General features: G+C 42.1%; 1 protein-coding gene across 11 annotated transcripts in view; it reads left to right on the top strand.

Annotated features, from left to right (window-relative positions):
- Positions 1–17,857, top strand: part of nfasca (neurofascin homolog (chicken) a) — a 173,977-nt gene extending 156,120 nt beyond the window's left edge. For 10 of the 11 annotated variants that reach the window (XM_085405424.1, XM_085405434.1, XM_085405427.1 and 7 more), the window contains 3 exons: positions 2,396–2,524; positions 5,450–5,519; positions 12,791–17,857. In XM_085405424.1, the coding sequence (XP_085261550.1) occupies positions 2,396–2,524; positions 5,450–5,519; positions 12,791–13,019 (428 nt within the window). In that variant the 3' untranslated portion in view covers positions 13,020–17,857. Of the gene's footprint in view, positions 1–2,395; positions 2,525–5,449; positions 5,520–6,474; positions 9,491–12,790 lie in introns of those variants that run through there. The other variant, XM_085405429.1, reaches the window with a different exon arrangement.
- The last annotated feature ends 719 nt before the right edge of the window (positions 17,858–18,576 follow it).

The raw sequence follows: 18,576 nt of genomic DNA, 5'->3' as shown, positions 1-18,576 counted from the left end.
CCGTGTGGAGCAAGGATGGGAGCCAGCTGGGCTCCTCTACGTATTTGACACAAGTAATATCTACACTGACTAAGTCAGTGCAGGGCGGGTTGTCACGGTTTGTTTAATTGATATCTGTCTTGTTTTTTCCCAGCAGTAAACCTTCTACATTTGAAATGCCTCAGATTTAGAGGGCTTGTCTTTAGAAATGGAATCTACATGACAAGAAGTACAAGTTAGTTTAGATCGTGTGCTTACTTCTGGTAGTTCACGGCCCTGTGTTTTTAACCAACTAAAAAGTTCGACTTTGAAGAGATATATTTATTGCTTCTGTCTTGTGTGTGTGTAAAAATTAGAGATGGCACGATACCACTTCTTTATGTCCGATACCGATATCATAAATTTGGATATCTGCCGATACCGATATGAATCCGATATAGTGTGTTTTTAATCAATAAAACTGTTTTTTTAATATCTTGCTGCATTTTGTTCATACTCAAGTTTAAATAAACAACAACACTAAAGCTATTCTGTTATACCTGTATGCAAAAAATACACTGCACCCAAAATATTTCACAGTTCAGCAACACTGATCAATCTAATAAACTTAAACCTGCTCCATCCTTCCTATTCTGGTATTTTAAAGAGTACTTAGCATAAATATTAAGCAACCTAACTAATAGGGTTCCAACTCCCAGCAACAACAAAAATAGGGAACCACCCCCCACCTCATGATGCTTAATCGACGTAATCAACTTTAATTTGATGCAGTGTGAAAAAAATGCACAGAAATCAATTATTTTTCAAGAATAATTAAATAGATTCAACATCTTTCTTGCACGTTGTCACAAGTTTTGTGAGGTGCTTTTTTGATATTTAATGGATCGGATTACATTTTTTATTTTTCTCTGATATCCGATCCAGTAATTTAGGTCAGTATCAGACTGATACGTAATAGAGGATCGGTCCATCTCTAGTACATATATCTGTATATATATGCAGATATATGTTACTGGTCCAAAGTTTTAGAACACCACTATTTTAATGCCTCATTGCACTCTGAAAACAGCTCTGGCACTTATGTTTTGGGTGGTTGATGGGGCTGCAGGGTGCTGTGGTAGCTGTTTTGGTTCAGGGGGCCTCTCACTGTGTACAAGTCACTGACCCTGGATCCACCAAAACAGCCCCTTCAGTAGTCCAGTGTCGGTGTTTCATGGCCCAGACGAGCCTCTTTGTCTCATTCTGACGTCTGGCTTTCTTGCTGCAACTCGTCCTGTCAAACCTGCAGCTCGAAGTTTCTCTTCACAGCTGAAACTGAGACTTTCTCACTACGACCACGATTAAACTGCTTGAAGCTGTTGTCCTGTGAGCCGCCGTCACACAGCTGTTAACTCTCAGAAACTTGTCCTCTGATTCAGTCGTGTCTCTGGGTCTGCAGACCTCCTCCTGTCACAGTTTCTGAGCCTTTGGCTGAAGGAAGCTGGACTCACTGTCTCTCTGCAGGACAGACCTGCATTTATAAGTGTTATGATGGTCTGTGTCTCTTCCATTGTTAAATTTTGTAGCAACACTCTACTTTCTGGAGTACTGTTCAGCTGATGCTCTCGAGAGTACATCAGTGTGTCCCAGCACTGCTTTGTGCAGACAGAGCGGGGAGTAATCCAGAAAAGCTGGAACAGCTGTAGGAAGTACCAGCAGCAGCTTTCAAGGCTTGATCAGCCTCCATTGCTGCAGAACAGATTTAAACTGTTAGCCCATGTTGTCCCTGAAAAAGGCCTTTTCGTATGTGCACATTAGTTTTCAGTTTGGGGTAAGCTTTGTTTTTAACCACTTCCCTTTGTACCATTTCGATCTATTCGTTGGACTTGGATGACTTGAACTGCAATAAATTACTGGAAAAATCAGGGTGTTCCAAAACTTTTGACCAGTGCGGTATCCTTCTGGTGAGTTAAGACTAATGACTAAAGCAAGCTGTCAGCTCAAGTCCCAAATATGGGACATGAACATGAAGCTGGGATAAATCAAGCACCGGTAAAAATGACTGATCTTGGTAGGCGGTTGGTACAGTTTGTCAACCAGCAGAGAAACTCCTCATGCAGGCTTACACAGTGACTGTGGCAGCTGTGAAACAAAGTCCCTGACTTGTTGGGAAAAAAGTACATTTTTCAGATTAAATCACACAGTGTGTGAATTTTTAGGCAATCACTTGACATGGACAGGATCATGTTCACTGCATCATCCTCACTGTTTTTGGGGAAATGATGACATATTGGTTCTGAGCTGTTGACGTCTGCTGAGCGCTCTGGGATGGGTTAGGGGGTTAACCCTAACCCTCCTCAGATAAATACTAACTCTCTTTGCGTTCTTCTTTCTTGTCCACTGTCTCGTCTTGTTTGTCTCTCTGACACGACTCCAGCCTACATAGACCAGGTAGACATAGCCACGCAGGGCTGGTTCATCGGATTGATGTGCGCCATCGCCCTTATCATCCTGATCCTCCTCATCGTCTGTTTCATCAAGCGGAGTCGTGGAGGAAAGTACCCAGGTAAGCTTCCCACAGCATTCTTATGCAAGTCTATTCTCTTGAGTGAAATCGTGCAGACAGTGGGAAGAAGTGATTATTGAATTTGTGGCGCCACACAGAGACTGAATATTCTTTAATGCCGAGAGGAAGAATATGTCAGTAATGTCACAGTTCATCCAGGTAGTTTCCTTTTAGAAGATCAATGGTCTTAATGGTCTTGAGAGTCGTGGGTATTTTAGCCAGTGCTGTCATATGTGGCTACAAGGACATAGTTAGAGCTAGTTACTGATTCCATCTCCCACGCCTCATGCCATTACACGTCTGGGTGGAAGGATGTTGTTGAGGTTTCATCAGCAGAGCATTTTCTGAAGCATCTGGGTTCAAGAAGCAGGTCTGTGTATTGTAGTGAATCAAACCTTCAACAAACAACAAGCAGTGAGCCTGAAAGGAATCTTTGCTCTGAGCGAATGTAAGCTAGTCTTACTTTGCTGTGTCTGCACCCAGGCAGAGGTCTGTTCTTGCAGCTCCTCTGGTGACCAGGTGATGATGCATCTCATGCAAACATTCAGCGTGTTGAAGGTGCTCTTGTTTCCTGATGGGCCACTAAACTACCACCTTGACTTTTTCCGTCTGTCCACTGAATTCAAGGAATGCCAGTGTGGTGTGAAGCTGTCTGCTTTGACATACAGTCTGTTTTCCCAGGACTGTGGCTGGGCCTGTGTTTCTGTGCTGGTGCCGTCCTAACACAAAGGGATTTCTGAGTAATACAAACAGACACGTGTGTGTAGAAAATAAGAAAACAATACCTGATTGATCTTCTTTTGCTGTGGATTGTAAATATGTGCTCTTCATTGGCTTAAAGTATAAATAAATATTGTTTTACTGAAGCAGCTATGACGAGAGGAAGAACAGCTGCTTACCAAAGGGCGAGTGGCACACTGCGCTGTGAACTCACGTGTTTACCTTTGACAACATCAAAACATGAATCAATATTGTCATGCACTTTTTTAAAGAAAGGAAAGCACACTGGTCTTTTTTATTTAAATATTTCTTTTGATAAGTGAAAATGGGTGGGTGGTTTCAGACGGGGTCTCTGGACAAGACAACACGAGGTGACTGAAGTCTTCTTAGATATCTTTCAGCGCAGTATGGAGGAAGAGCGGTCAGTTTTCCATTTGTTTCTCACTCTGACCAAGAGATGATGATAAAGATGATTCCTTACATCCAATTTTGTGAAGACGGCTGCCCCGCCTAGAGGTTCAATACTGAGCTTTACAGAACTCGTTTGTTTTAACCCTCCTGCCATCCTTTAAAAAACTCACACCCATCACCCTAGGGACCATTCTCAGCCACGCCATAAAAAGACCATATATCCATATTTTATTCCACTTTAAATTAGCCAACCTTGTAAAACTACTTCTCCCTGAAATATTCATGTAAAGTTTTAATTATATTTTCGTTGTTTTAACCCTTCAAATCCCAGTGTTATTACATGAGCGCCCTGTGTTATAAGCCCCAAAAACCAAAAAACGAAACTAAATATTTCCACAAAAAACCAGTTGAAGTAATATGTGATTGTCATTATAAGTAGGCCTTTAGATGGACCAAAGATTGGCACCAACATACATTTTGACCTGCCATTATTTTTCTTGCATTTTTTTTGCAATTTAAAAATTAAAACTTCAAGGCCCTGAGTCTTCATTGACATCCAAGAAAAGAAGAAAAAATAAAATCATATGATGATAATTTGGGGTTGAAAAATAGCGTTTATAATGGAAGTCAATGGGCAGAAAATGGTCCCCAGGGTGATGGGTGTGGGGATTTCTGCTGCTCAGCCATTTTAGGCTGATTTAAGGAATTCACACTGGAATATTAACATTGACAGGTAAAAACTATCCTGTGGCAAGTTTGGTTATATTCCACTGAACACAGTGGAAATGGCAGCCATTTAACACATAGCAGTGGCACAAAAAGGTCCCAAGAAGGCAGGAAGGTTAAAGGAACAACAACAAACCTTTGGGAACAGGAGGAAATGAAGAGGGGTGAATATCTGCTGTGAGGGATTTGTAGGTTTCTCTTTGCACAGCTTGTTGTTGTTAGCAGCCAGAGTCGCAGCAGGCAGCCTGACTCCAGCTGATCAGTCAGTACCGGGAGGACAGCCAGCTGCTGTGTGCATGAACAAGTTGGAAACAGACATGACAAATATGATGATGGAAAACTCAGAATTTAAAATCAGGGTTTCGAGGTTTTACAGCATTTAGCTGGATTTCTGTTTTGTGTATTATAACGTAATGGTCATGAATGACTTAAATCAGAGTATTGTTAATGTTTTACAGTTTTTGTAATGTCCAGGTGGTGGCTACATGAGCTGTTTCACAAAGGCTCTGGGTAGGTGCTGACTCAGTGACAAACTAATATAACAGACCAGTGACCAATAACAGAGACTGACTTCAGTGAGGCATGTGGAACTAAAACTAAACGTTTTTAACAAATCTGACCAACTCACAAAGCTACTGAAGAGGATCAGGGCCACTGGGAAAGAGAAAGAAACCTTTTCCCCAGTGGCCCTGATCCTCTCTCTGCAAACCCAACATAATGCAACTGCTACTAAAACAGGCTTGACTGTCCCTTCACATAAATGCTCTGTGTTCCATGTTCCACTCGGCCTGAAGAAATGTCACTAAATGACCTGAACATGTGAATTCTTGTTTAATTGGCAGCAACTGAACAAAGCCTTGGAGTGAGCTGCTTCATATAGGACGAGCCCACACTCGTTGTTCATACACTCTATACACAGTACACAGTGTAAACTTAGTATGTGACAACTGAAAGCAACTAAACCAGCAGATGGGGACTAACTAAATGATTGTATTTTCAACATAAAGCCCTGAAAATCTGTTGACTCGAACAGCTGCAGCCTAACACCTTTGTTGTCTTCCTTGCCAGTGCGAGATAAAAAAGATCTCCCCTTGGACGCGGTGGATCAAAAAGACCAGGATGGATCCTTTGATTACCAGTAAGTATAAATAGCTTGTTCTGCATTACTATTCCTGTTATATGCTCATGTAAAGCTCGTCAGCAGTTATCAGTCACGGTGGTCTGCAGCCCCTTCAGTAATGAACCTGCATATGTACCAACGTTACATAGCCTGAGTTTAAAATTTAAGCAATAAAGAACTGAACCAGAAACACTATAAGACCACGAAGCACTGCTGCTTAGAGGAAAGCCAAATGAAACGTCTTTCAACATTTGAATTGAAATGGCAGCTGTGTCCAGCTTCTTTAATTATTACTGTAAAAGCATCAGCCCAATGTTGGTGCCAGTTTCTAAAGGGAGTTCAGTCTGAGTACACCTACAGCTGAGCTCTGTGGGGAACAGCATGCACAGGGGTTAGCTCCGTGTTAGCGCCTTTCTGTTGAGGCCAGGGTTAGGGTGAGGCTCCTCCTACTCTGTGACTGATTGATCCTTAAGACTAGAGTGTTTGAAGTGAAGCGTGATGTGTACATAAAGCTGCTCACTATTCTAACAACATACATGTGAATAACTTGTAAACACAAGTTAGTGTTCAGACCACGTCTGGCACATTTTTCTTGCACATTCTCCTTGCTGGTAGTTGGTTAGAATAGAATAGAATAGAATAGAATAGAATAATCCTTTAATTGTCCCACAAGGGGAAATTTGGTTGTAAGTGTAGCTAGTTATGAGTAAAACTTCTGGAACAGCAATAACACAAGTGCAGTAAAGTGTGTGTTGGAGTGTGTGCACATTCAGACTGGTGTGCGCGACTCTTTGAAGGAGCAGAGTTAGACGATCTCCTGACCCAGCTACACCCTTTATCTAGTTTTGAACACGTCCGTGTTTCTCTCTGAAGTGCGCACACAAATATATTCAAACTCGATACCATGTACTGTGTAAAGGCTTCTGTGTAATGTCAAGGACATGTGGTAAGTTGCATCTTTTGCTCCTTCCAGGTTCCACTGAGCTCTGTGGCCTCATTCTTCTTCATGACGAATGAACCTGTCCCTTAATTTGCCAACAGTCCCTTTAGACTAAAGACCTTTTAAGTTTAACCTGCTTCCTAAATCTGAAGTGGACGTGTTCTAACTGAGCTGTGTGAGAGGGCATCTTAACTTTCATCACCACAACTTTAACATCAGAATTTCATTTGTGACCCCGGGTCCTAAATGGGTCCATTAAATCACACAAATGGGTCCCACATAACGTTCATAACTGGGCTTGTACTTAGAATGACAGCTGCTGTTTTTTGACTCACACTGTGTGTTCAGGGTAACTTCGAGAGGTGCAATGAGCGTTTGACCCCAGCATGCTGTGCTTAATGATGTGTTTCCTCCTCCAGAACCTGTTTTCTGTCAGTGAACAGCTCAGGGTCCAGCCCATTCAGCTGTGTGTTTTTACACTAACCCATGCATGCACAATGTGGAACTTGTCTTCCTTCCTTCCTTCCTTCCTTCCTTCCTTCCTTCCTTCCTGCCGTCTTATGTGGTTCCTCACATCTTGTCCCTCTCTCTCCCCCAATGCTGAAATGGGTCATCTGTCCCTGACAGGAACGAGAACGAGAACAGGTACTTTGGTTTTCAGCAAAGTCTTTTGGCCTGAGCATGTAGGGGTAAGCGGTGTGAGGGTGGGGGTAAGAACAGGATAAGGTGTAGCATGTTTGGAGACTTGACAACATGCCTGCATTGTTGGCTTTTGGGTCAGCCTGCAAAGAGGGTGCAGTTTAAGTCCATGATGTGAGCAGTAACACTCCATCTGGACTGCATTTAATGTAATATTCAGGAAAAAATGGAAACAGAATTTGTATTTGCTCCGTCAGTTATGACCAGCTGTTCTTGCCCAAAACACAACAAAGCTCTGATTCTAGCGGTATCTCAAATTTTAGTAGAAATAAATTAGGAATGCAGATTTTCCTCTCTGCAAGAAGAGCCTGTCCTTTGTCCCAAACGTCTCCTGGTATTGTCCCCACAGTTTTTAAAAAGAACAGTGCTGCCTGTTAGCAGCAGTAGCTGGAGAGCAGTGCTTCCAGAAATGAGCCGAGGCGACAGAGGCCTTTCATGCTACAGGGCTTCGTTGTGACAGTCCACATGGTCACACGCTCTTGGAGTGTGTACTTAGTTGGTTGACTTCCTTTGTTAGTTGTGTTGCTGTGCCACACAGGAAGTGGTTCACAGCTTTGTAACTTCCCATATGGAAAAGAAATAGTAAAAACTTCTATGATTTACTCATGAAAGTGGCCACTTTCTTACTACTTTCATACATTGTTTTAGTATCCAAAACATACAAGTTTCATTATCTCATTTTTCAAGGGATCTTATATCTGTTTTCACTCTTGTGTGCTTTTCTTACAAGTTTCACACAGACAAACTGTATAAGAGTTATAAATATCTTTTCCATGTGGACAGAGACCAGAGTCAGTGGTCAAGCTGCTGTTTGTTCCTAAACGTTGCTCCGCTCCATGGTGACCGATTGAGAAGGTTACCTAGGCAACAGGAACTAAGCGTCCACTACAAAGCAAGGCACAACAAACGACTTTTGATTTTGTACACGGCGTATCTGCCTGTGGATTGGAGGCTCTTTGGGTTTCTTATCTTTGCCCAGCATGCAGCCACATTGAACTACACTCATTCATTTTATCTACCTTACATTCATGACTGATTTAGAATCGCCAGCTAACCTAAGATGTGTTTTTCTAGACTGTGGGAACAAACCAGGAATGCAGGCACAAGGAGAACATGCACAGTTTGATATCCTTCTCGGTATAAGGCAACAGATCCAAGCACTCCACCACTTAATTCATGTCTTTATCATGCAAAGAGCAACATTTAAAACAGCCTCTCTTTAAATAAAAAGATGCCAACTCACAGCTAAGTAAATAAAAAGTTCTCTTTTAAATTTACTGCTAATCTACGAGGTCTGTACACTTTCAGGCCTCACAGAGCAGATCTCAGTGTTCACTGAGAAAACATTTATATCAAATATAAAGAATTTGGTTTCATTTGGTTGTATGTATTTATATTTTAAATACATAAAAGGTTAGGATTGCCATTTTAAACAAACTATCATCTTTTTGGTGAATCGAACCAGATGGTTTCAGTGCCTAAACCTAACCAGTGGGTGAAAGTAGCCTGCATGATGCTTCATTTGATTAAAAACAAATGCTGAACTGGACAATGTGGCACCCACTTTACACTGGAAAAATCGCCCCAGTAAAGTTTCCATTAACAGGAATCGAGGCCAAAACCACTTTTGAACCCGGCTGGAAGAAGCATGTTCGTTTCTGCTGTCGTTAAGTTGGGCTTGCTTTTGGAGTGGCGCTTCTCACAGAGCTGGGAAGTACCGAAGCACAAACACTTCCTTAGAATACTCAAGTAACTGTGGTTTACTTGAGTATTTATTTTTCTGACTTTTTGTTTAACACAAATCGCTGCACTCTGTAGTCCTGTCATTTTGTCAAAGAGGCTGCGTAAGCATTAAAGTTTTCTTTCTGTGTGCCTTTAAACATCAAACTACTCTCAGCCTAAATGGACGTACAGATAGTCGTATTGGTTTGTCCATTACCAGCACTTATCACACGCAAAGAGAGAAAAGACACCAAAACATGATCGAGGCATAATTTTCACTCGTCTGCTTGGGCGTGGCGGGAACGTCAAAGAACGATGTTGTTACTTTTTCCTGCGCTTCTGTTCTACACTGCAGACTTTGAGTACATTCATTCCTTTGTTCCTCTGAAGAGAAGAGGCTTCCTAATCAAGTACCACTGACACATAAGGACGTGTCGGTTTCCCTTCAGCCAACATGTCATCATTTAGTTTGAAGGTCTAAGGCTGTCTTCACCAGAAACTGTGCCAAGCAGTAGTGTGGATGACACAACTGTCACTGTGCCGTTGGATACTTCGCTCAGTATACATTCATGTTTGATCTGTTCAGCAGGTCACAAACTTGTCAGAATAAAAAATACTTATATAATCATCTTCTACCATCTTTTCCTTCTCAGCTCAGAAAGTGTTGCTTTTTTCCTTCCTGCTTCTTCATTTTTTGTTTTTATTTTTTGGCCTTGAATTTGCTTTGGTCATGTTTTTTCTTTCAGTTTTTGCTTGTTTTTGTTTGCTAAAATGTATCCACACATATATACACATATACATATACATATATATATATATTGCAAATGTCCTTTGGTATAAAGCGTGGCCGTTCTGAGAGTGTAGATTGTGTCCTCTGGGGTGAGCGTCTGAACACACAAAAGGAGATAAGAACATCTTACCTTTGCATCCTTCAAATGCACTCTTTTTTCTTCTGTCATGCTACTGGTTTAATAACAAGGTTAATGCTAGCGTACAGCTGTGTATAACTATGCATGAAATTCTCCTGCCTGTTAAAATCTGTTAGGAGACATCAGAGATGAAATCAAGCATGCAATACAGATGCTGCCCAGATTTCATTTTTAAATACTTTAGCATGCACAGTGTCATAGTTAAAGGACATGTTTGTTTATTTGGGTTTTCAAATTATTTCTGAGAAGATGCTGCCTGGATTATTGTGTGTGTGTGTGTGTGTGTGTGTGTGTGTGTGTGTGTGTGTGTGTGTGTGTGTGTGTGACCAGAGCTCATTATCTGAGACCTGCACGACGAAGCTTGTTTGGGGTTTATCTTCAGGGTTGACCTTGGCTTTTCAGTGCTACATAAGCAGTCGGCTACTCCCTGCTCTGTACTACACAGCCTGCTGCAGAGCAGAGATGCTACTGATGAAGAAATGCTCGTGAACACTGTGCCACCCTTCCTGCAGATTCCCTCACACAGCAGATAGTGCTGAGCCTTTTTCTTTTTCGGCTGCAAACAATCTTACAAAAATGTTATTGTTGTATGGGCATTAATAGGCTGTATGATCCTACAGGAGGCCTACTGTAGGATCATACATCTTCAACCAGCCCTTATTTCTTTACATTTTGCTTCCACTAGATTTTCTTCCACTGGTCTTAAGTTTTAAAACATCACCTAGTTGACAACCAGTGTTCTGTACATGTAAGAGATAAAGAACCAATATGAAATCCTGTCTTTATTTTAAAGTTTAATATGTGTATTTATTTATTTAGATAAAAAATACATCAGAGAGCAACCTGGGGTTGGTATGTTGCCACGATTTGACATGCAGACTGGAGCAGCCAGGGATTAAACCACTAACCCTCCCCATTAGTTGATGACCTGCTCTCCTTGAGCCACAACCAGGAGGTAACTTTTCTAATAAACCATTGTTAAGGAAAGGAAATGGGGAGAAAAGGCTGAGATATGCCAGATTACATAAGACCTGGATTGAAAAGCAGCAGGTTTCTGAGCCTAATTTTGACATTTTTGTCTGAAATTGTCATTAATATGTATGGACGAAGTCAAGAGAGATGTGCAGCAGTGAGCAGGTGCCTGTAAAACATGCAAGAGGCTCTGTCACAGTGTAGGGCTGTATTTCAGCCAGTGGTGATGGGCTCTTCCCAGAAATGATGGAATTATGAACACAGAGAAGTACTTTCAGATTTTAATCAACTACACAGTGACATCTGGAATCTGATTGGCAACGGCTTCATTTTTCTGCATAATGAGCCCAAAGACACGGCCACTGCAGTAAAAGCATAGCTGGATAGACACTGTGGAAGAGTATCAGTGGTGGACTAGTCTCTCCTGGACTTCAGCATGAATTGTGTAGAGTGGGATCATCTCGACAGAACCAAAGGCAGATAGAGGAGCACTCTCCAGTGTCTTTCAAGAAGCCTGGGAAACCATCCCTGAGGACGACTAAACGCTACAAGACTAACAACTAAACAACTAAGGACTACAGAAGGCTTAGGTAACAGAGTTCAGGCTGTGCTGAACAATGGAAGCGGTCATTGACTAGTGTTTGTTTGTACCAACTCTGTTTTCCCCTGTAATTGTGTACTTTTCAGTCATCTTTCCATGTTTCAATAAACTGCTACACCTATTTCCCATTTTTCCCAGCAAAGTGTAAAGAAATGGGGGCAGCTCAGGACCCTTGCACAGTCCTGTGTTTGTACTTGCTGAGCTTCTTTAAAATCTGCTCCTACATTTGAGTTTAGTTTCCATATTTCTTCTTCACTTGTTCTTAGACTGTGAAACAGCATTGGAGCTGAAAGAACAATTCAGTTCAGTTTTATTTATGTAGCACCAAATCACCACAAGACTCAAGTCAAGGTCCTTTAGGTGCTGAGACCGTACAGTCTGACAACGCCCCCCTGTGACCATCGTGGGAAGGAAAAACTATTTTAACAGGAAGAAACTTCAAGCAGAGCCTCAGGGAGGGGGTGTGGTGAGGACAGGGGGGCAGGACGAAAGACACATTGTGGAAGAAACCAAGAGATTAATAATAACTAATGATTAAATGCAGTAGAGGTGTATAAACACATACTGCAGCATAACTAAGGGAGGATTCGGGGTCACCTGGTCCAGCCCTAACTATATGCTTTAGCAAAAAGGAAAGTTTGAAGCCTAATCTTGAAAGTAGAGATAGTGTCTGTCTCCTGAATCCAAACTGGAAGCTGGTTCCACAGAAGAGGGGCCTGAAAACTGAAGGCTCTGCCTCCCATTCTACTTTTAAATACTCTAGGAACAACAAGTAGGCCTGCAGAGCGAGAGCGAAGTGCTCTAATAGGGTGATATGGTACTACAAGGTCATTAAGATAAGATGGGGCCTGATTATTTAAGATGTGAAGAGAAGATGTTTCCAAAGCTCTCACACATGGATGTGGTGTATGCTGGCTTCTTTGTACATGCCTCTAGTGAAGGACTTGTTGAAGGCAAGCTTAAAGAGCATTAGTGAATAATTTAGTCCTGGTGCAAATATGGGGTAAGTGTTTTTTTAAGAGGGGCATATATGGCAGCAAAATGGGTTGAATCAATACTCCCACTGATACAGTTGGCAGCTTAAGAACTCAAAGGATTGCTGTACTGTCAGACCTTTGGGCAACAATTGCAAACTACATTGATAACTTCAGATAATAGCAGTGTGCTGCATGTGTGCTGTATATGTTCTAAAACAGACCCGGTCTAGTTGTTTGAGGAAAAGATATTCAGCCAACTTATCTGCCAAAAATAAAGAGAAACATCAAAAAACATTAAACTTACAAAAAACATTTGCCTCTTCTTTACATCTTTACTTTCCCCTTATAGTGTGTTACAGGGTCCTGAAGCTAAACAGGTCCACCTGATGCTATTGTGAGAGCCTGGAGCCGTTTGAGCTTCTAACATTGCTGTTTCATTGCCCCTGCAGCAGCGACGAGGACAACAAGCCTCTGCAGGGCAGCCAGACTTCACTGGATGGCAACGTAAAGGAAAGCGACGACAGCCTGGTGGACTACGGCGAGGGAGGAGACGGGCAGTTCAACGAAGACGGTTCTTTCATCGGCCAATACACAGTGAAGAAGGACAAGGACGAGACGGAGGGCAACGAGAGCTCCGAGGCCACTTCGCCTGTGAATGCCATCTACTCGCTGGCATAGCGGCTCAACAGCGCACACGGGGAACTTGGACTCTCTGATTTGTTATGATAGAACCACACACATGATTCTATGAGTATATGAAACACATTACACACAGTGAAAGCAGCAGTGGCACCAGTCTGGAGACTGTCTAGGCTCTCCTCTGCAGGTAACGTGGAAAAAGATGCGACCACAAGCCTTTAATTTATTTTTCCAGTTCTAACAATATGGTCCATGGACACATCTGGAGAAAGTGAACGATGCTCGTTTTCCTTTGCGCTCTGCCTGCCCTTTACCCACACAGACTTGAAGTGTGCCTTCGGGAGGCATCAAACGTTCTTTAGAGATTTTTTGGTTTGTGACTCAGCTCTGCTTCCCGATAACCTCCCCCGTGCCCGGCATACCTCTGCGTAACCAAGTAAAGTAGTCACAGAGGTTAAATATACATACACACTCTGGCCACATCCTGTAACATATCAGCTTCTAACCATAGGATGCCGGCAGATATGTTTATCATATTGATATTTAGGCAATGAAAGATTTTAGTTTTTCCACAGCTGATAGAGGAGTCCGTGAAACTTAACGAATGCTGTATAAAGTCCTGGCACACATTTTAGTGCCCTGCAAATCTATGCACTATCACCTCCTTCATACCATTTTTGGTTCCATCTGGTTAGTAAAAGTACACATTGTGGGCTTCTTTTTAGCAGGTTCAGTCCCAAGGTGGTTTGCCTTGGACTTTGTTGCAGGTGTTCCCTCTTATCCTGTGTTGCAGTTGTTCAAAATGCTTTTGCTGGGTAAAGCTGTTTCATGCTTTGTGCTCAGTTACAGTATGTGGTTAATTAAACCCAACGTTGTTCTGAAGCATGGTCATAAACTTAGTGCGAGAGAAATGTGATAGGTTTGCTCGAGAAACACCAGCGCACTAAAAAACAGTGAATTCCCTAATTAGCATGTGGGCTTGTGCTACATTCATGTCTAGCTGACAGGGTTCGAGGACAATGGTTCCCACACTAATATGGGAATCATCGCCATCATGTTATCGGAATGTGGGAAAAACTGCAAAAGGAAGAAGTTTGAATTCAATGTGTCCTGCCGTGAACGTAATCGTGAAAGACACTGGAAATGTCCAGTCTGCTATCCAAAGACAGTTTAGTCTGTGAACTCGAGGAGGTGTGGATCAAACTGCCAACCTTGCAGTTATTGGATGAGCTCATCAAAGCACAAGCTGACTGGTCAGTCACAGTCCTGGATCAATATTCTTCTGATATTGCAGGACAACTGTGAGGCTCCTTAATTCTGTTGACTTTGTTAAAGAGTTACATCCAATCAGGTAAACTGGCAGTTTTGAAAGTGTGTTTTAGAACCAGGCCAAATGTATGGTGGTCACACAGGGACATATTTCAACTGAAAGAAAATATTCTTCTGCCCCTCTTTAGCACTGCGAGTGTCAGGTTAGCATCTTCGTTTTGTCTCCTGGGTCATGAATGTAGCACCAGAAGTCATGATCCATAAGCCGTGTCCACACTAACCTTTGTGCGTCCAGCTTCACTCCGGCTGTGCAGACATCAGTACCACACACTGTATACAATGACCTCCAGTACTCACTGTTACTGGAACAGCCACACGTGTTGATCTGAAAGAGTCCACATAGATACGTTCAATTATTTTATTTTTTGCCTTGAGGTGCTTTATATTGCAAGCTACAACATGGGCGAGCGAAGGCCAACAATCACATGATGTAGATAAGGTGCATCCTAATCAGTGAGGTAAGTGCACTGCACTCTGTGCAGCCTGACCCCACCTGCACAGAGGGACCTCTTTGGATCTTTATGAACTTGATCCGTTTCTTATCGCTCCAAAAAGACATAATTACAAAACACTGCTACGTGATACAAATGATTTAAAGAATGAAAAGTACAATTCACAGCCACAAATGAAAGTTATCCGCTTCATTTGATGTTTTTGAGGTTCACTCCTGCTGCAGTTACTGAAGCTACTATTAACCCCTGAGTGCTACATCAAACAGGCGGACATTTGGAATATTTATTTGGTATTTATTACATGATGTGGAAAGCATTAATATATTAGTTCTTAATTTAATTCACTTCATCTTTATGTACAACTGAGCCAAACTACCGATGGCTACAGAATAAAGTTATTGTTCATCGCGAGAGGCATCAACACACAACTGTATCTTCAACATATTTTTCTAGCAGCTACGTTTTCTGCTGTACCGACGTCTCTGTCCATCCTTATACTCATGCTGTGTTACTGTTACTCTGTGTTGTTGTTCAGACTTAAGTAGCATAACCTTTCCATCATTCTGAGAATGAATCGATGTGTGTTCATTATTGCAGATTATTTGGTATTTATTTTGTACATCAGAGTCCTGAAAGAAAATCCTACCTTTGTAAATATTGAAGACTTGACCCCCACCCGCCCAATGAGTCACAAATCTGCATCCACCAAGCAGCTGTAGTGGTGCAGTCTGTCCTGCACCTTTGTTATGTAGCTTGGATTAATCTTTGCACTCTGAGGAAGAGTCATCCCTTTGCGTTGTCATATACGGACTGTGGCAAGCCTTCTCAGGTGATGGCTTGGTTTGTGTCGTGAAAGAGAAACATGTTCGATTCTACTGTGTTCAAAGTAACAGCTCCTGCAGCGTACTACCTGAGTTACACAAACTACTACAAGACCTGAGAACATGAATTTCCTGAGGTCCCCTCCTTGTCTCAGATAGAGGCTGGATACACAGGCATGACATGTGTCTCATTACAGGGGTCAACAACTTTGACCCCTGTAATGTATTCCACTTTGTTTGTTGGTCTTTGTTCCCCATTACAACTCTTCTCAGGTGCTCTTTGTCAACTTGTAAATCTGCATATCCACAAAAACCTTGGTAAGAAGTCTTAAACTGGGGAAAATCATTCATTTTCTGAACTTCCTCTTTCTTAATGTGTCCTAGTGTGAGACGGCCAATTAACTGCAGCCCCAAACCTGACATGTGTTTCAAACGATCCACAGCAAACAGGTACAGTGTGATATCAGACCACATCAAAATAACACTTCCACAATCCTCAGCTGATACACTTACACTGCAGAATGAAACGGTTTTACTAGTTTTGATCTCTGTAACAAAGACCAAAGGGATGTTTGTCATGATGATATATAATCAACACTAAGCGTTCGGTAAAACTAACATTTAAACGGCGTGTTCTCTTCTGTCTAGAATCCGTTGACAGCTCTCTCTCGAGCACTGTACAGATGAACCTTGGCAGTGTTAATACAATACAGAGTTGGACGAGCTGCCTGCTAATGGCTGCAGTAAGAGGCAAGCCTTTCTAATTCAGTCAGTTTGATTTGTTAAAGCAAACTCAACACTTCATGTGTACACTGAAGGACACGTGAAGGACACTAAAGGAGTAAAACTCCTCAATCATTTCATGCAATGGGAAAGCCTTTAATCTTCCTGTGAGATGTTTGCCTGCATACTGTATGCAAAAACACTGAACGAGACCAGACAACCACAAAGCCAGGCAGATCAGCATCCACATCTATTGGAGATAAAGAATCTGAATTTCAGGAGTGGGACATGCCTCCAAACATGCTCCTTCTGGTTCTTTTCTACATATGACTCCCCCACTTCTGGTTTTCATGCCCCACCCTCACCTCTTCACTTCTCATCAGTACACAGATCTGCCATGGAAACAGGGCATGTGTTTTTGGACTTTGATGGGAATATTTGTATTCTTTTAATAATTTACCTTGAGTGTTTTTGCCAGGCTGTCTCTATCCCCATCTGTGCTACATCCAAGTGTTAGCTACAGTTATCCTTCTTGTGATGTAGCACAATGCCACTTGAAATTGATTGAAGTTACCTGCTTAGCAGGGCGCCAGGTTAAAAACAGTTGTAGAGGATTTTCATGAAACACATGCTTATTTGCTTCCTACAGTGGGTTTAGAAGTTGACCCAGACCACCTGCTGCTAACGTCTGCAGAGGAGAAGGCCACTTTACTTATGATAGACCTTGTGGCTCCAAAGTGAAATTTGAGTTTGAGCATCTCTAAAACAGAGCCCAGTAGTTTCCTTCTCATTGCTGATCTTATATTTCTCACAGTACGTCCCAGTCATCTGTCCTCTCTCCTGAATGTTAAAGCAGTGTCCTCTGAGTTTTAATCAGCAGGATGACTCCTCCCATGCTGTACTGTGTTGACTAGCAGGACGCTGCTTGTGAAACTGACACAGACAGTGAGACAGAGCACTGGAAGAGCAATATTTGGTTGAAGAGCAGGTCTGAATTGTATCACTGGAACTGGAAATCTTTGCTAAAAACCATCACACACACCACTCCTTACTCGCTCTGCTGCTGCCCATCCACCAACCTCCACTGGTGGACCACAGCAGGGATGCTGGCAACAACAAAAAAACAAAGGTATACAAAGCTTCGTGTGTGTCTACACATCAGTTTATGGTGCACAAAGACCAAGCTTCTTTTTCTTCACTCTTCACATTATCTTAGCTCACCTTTAATTGGGGATGAAAATAGTCAATGTGTATTTTTACAGCCTTTGCTTTTCCTTCAGTTTAAAATGCTGCAAAGTGTCAGAACTTACTGGTGCACGTTTCCAGCTGGATTTTTCACAACTGCGTCATATTGGCATCTTCTTGTTTTTACCATGTGTATCAGAGCAGCGTGTTCACACCTTGCTTCTACATGCAGCATAACAGCTTTTGTAAGGTACATCTACTCTACAGGAAATGGCTTAAATATATTCACCATGTATGCGTGTATGATGACATGTTGCAACTTCTGCTAGTGCGCCTTCTTTATAGTAAAGCTATCTCCTTTTCTCTACCTCCTGACTTGGTTGTCATCCTTGTTTCTGTACTTCTGTGCAGCATAGATTTAAAGCAGTAGACTTTCCTATGGAAGAATTGATTATTTCATCCTAATTCATTATATTAATAGTAGAAAACACCACATGTTTCTACTGATACATAACCCAAAATCTTTGTCTTCATTTACAGGCTCCCTCTAGGAGAGCTGGTGATGGCCAAGCTAGCTCCTCTGGTGGCCTCTTGAGGCTGGCTCTAAAACAAAGTCTCAAGTTAAACTGACCAATGTCACAGAAATAAAAGTGCATCATTACAAACTGTTACAAAACCAAAACTATTTTACTGCTTTGCACTTTGTGTTTGGCTCTCCCTTTATAAAAGCTGAAAAAGGCTTAAAGTCGGGAACATTTCTACGTGTGCAGCAACAGCCCTGTTCCACTAGTACCGACTCGGTTTCCATCAGGTGGTCATAACTTTTCTAGGATCTACTCGGCCGGGCTCCGAGTCATCTGAGGTGAACTGACAATGTGACATCAGCAGACTGCATGCTATCGAATGGTTGGTCAGTGGCGTCACTCAATGAGTCATGAGAGCACCTCCTTCACCAAAATCAAAATCTTCAAAAAAAAAAACATTTTTGAAAGCAGACAATGACAGAAATAAAAACCCAAAACACACAGTCTGACAAAAAGACATACACCATACAGCAGGTATACCATTGCGCTGACGTCCTCCACA

Source organism: Rhamphochromis longiceps, linkage group LG5 (genome assembly GCF_057381845.1).
Source record: "Rhamphochromis longiceps isolate RC_006_pf linkage group LG5, R_longiceps_female_GT1.1, whole genome shotgun sequence".
Classification (NCBI taxonomy): domain Eukaryota; kingdom Metazoa; phylum Chordata; class Actinopteri; order Cichliformes; family Cichlidae; genus Rhamphochromis; species Rhamphochromis longiceps.
Note: the sequence above shows the minus strand (reverse complement) of the source record. Positions and strands in the feature narration are given on the sequence as shown.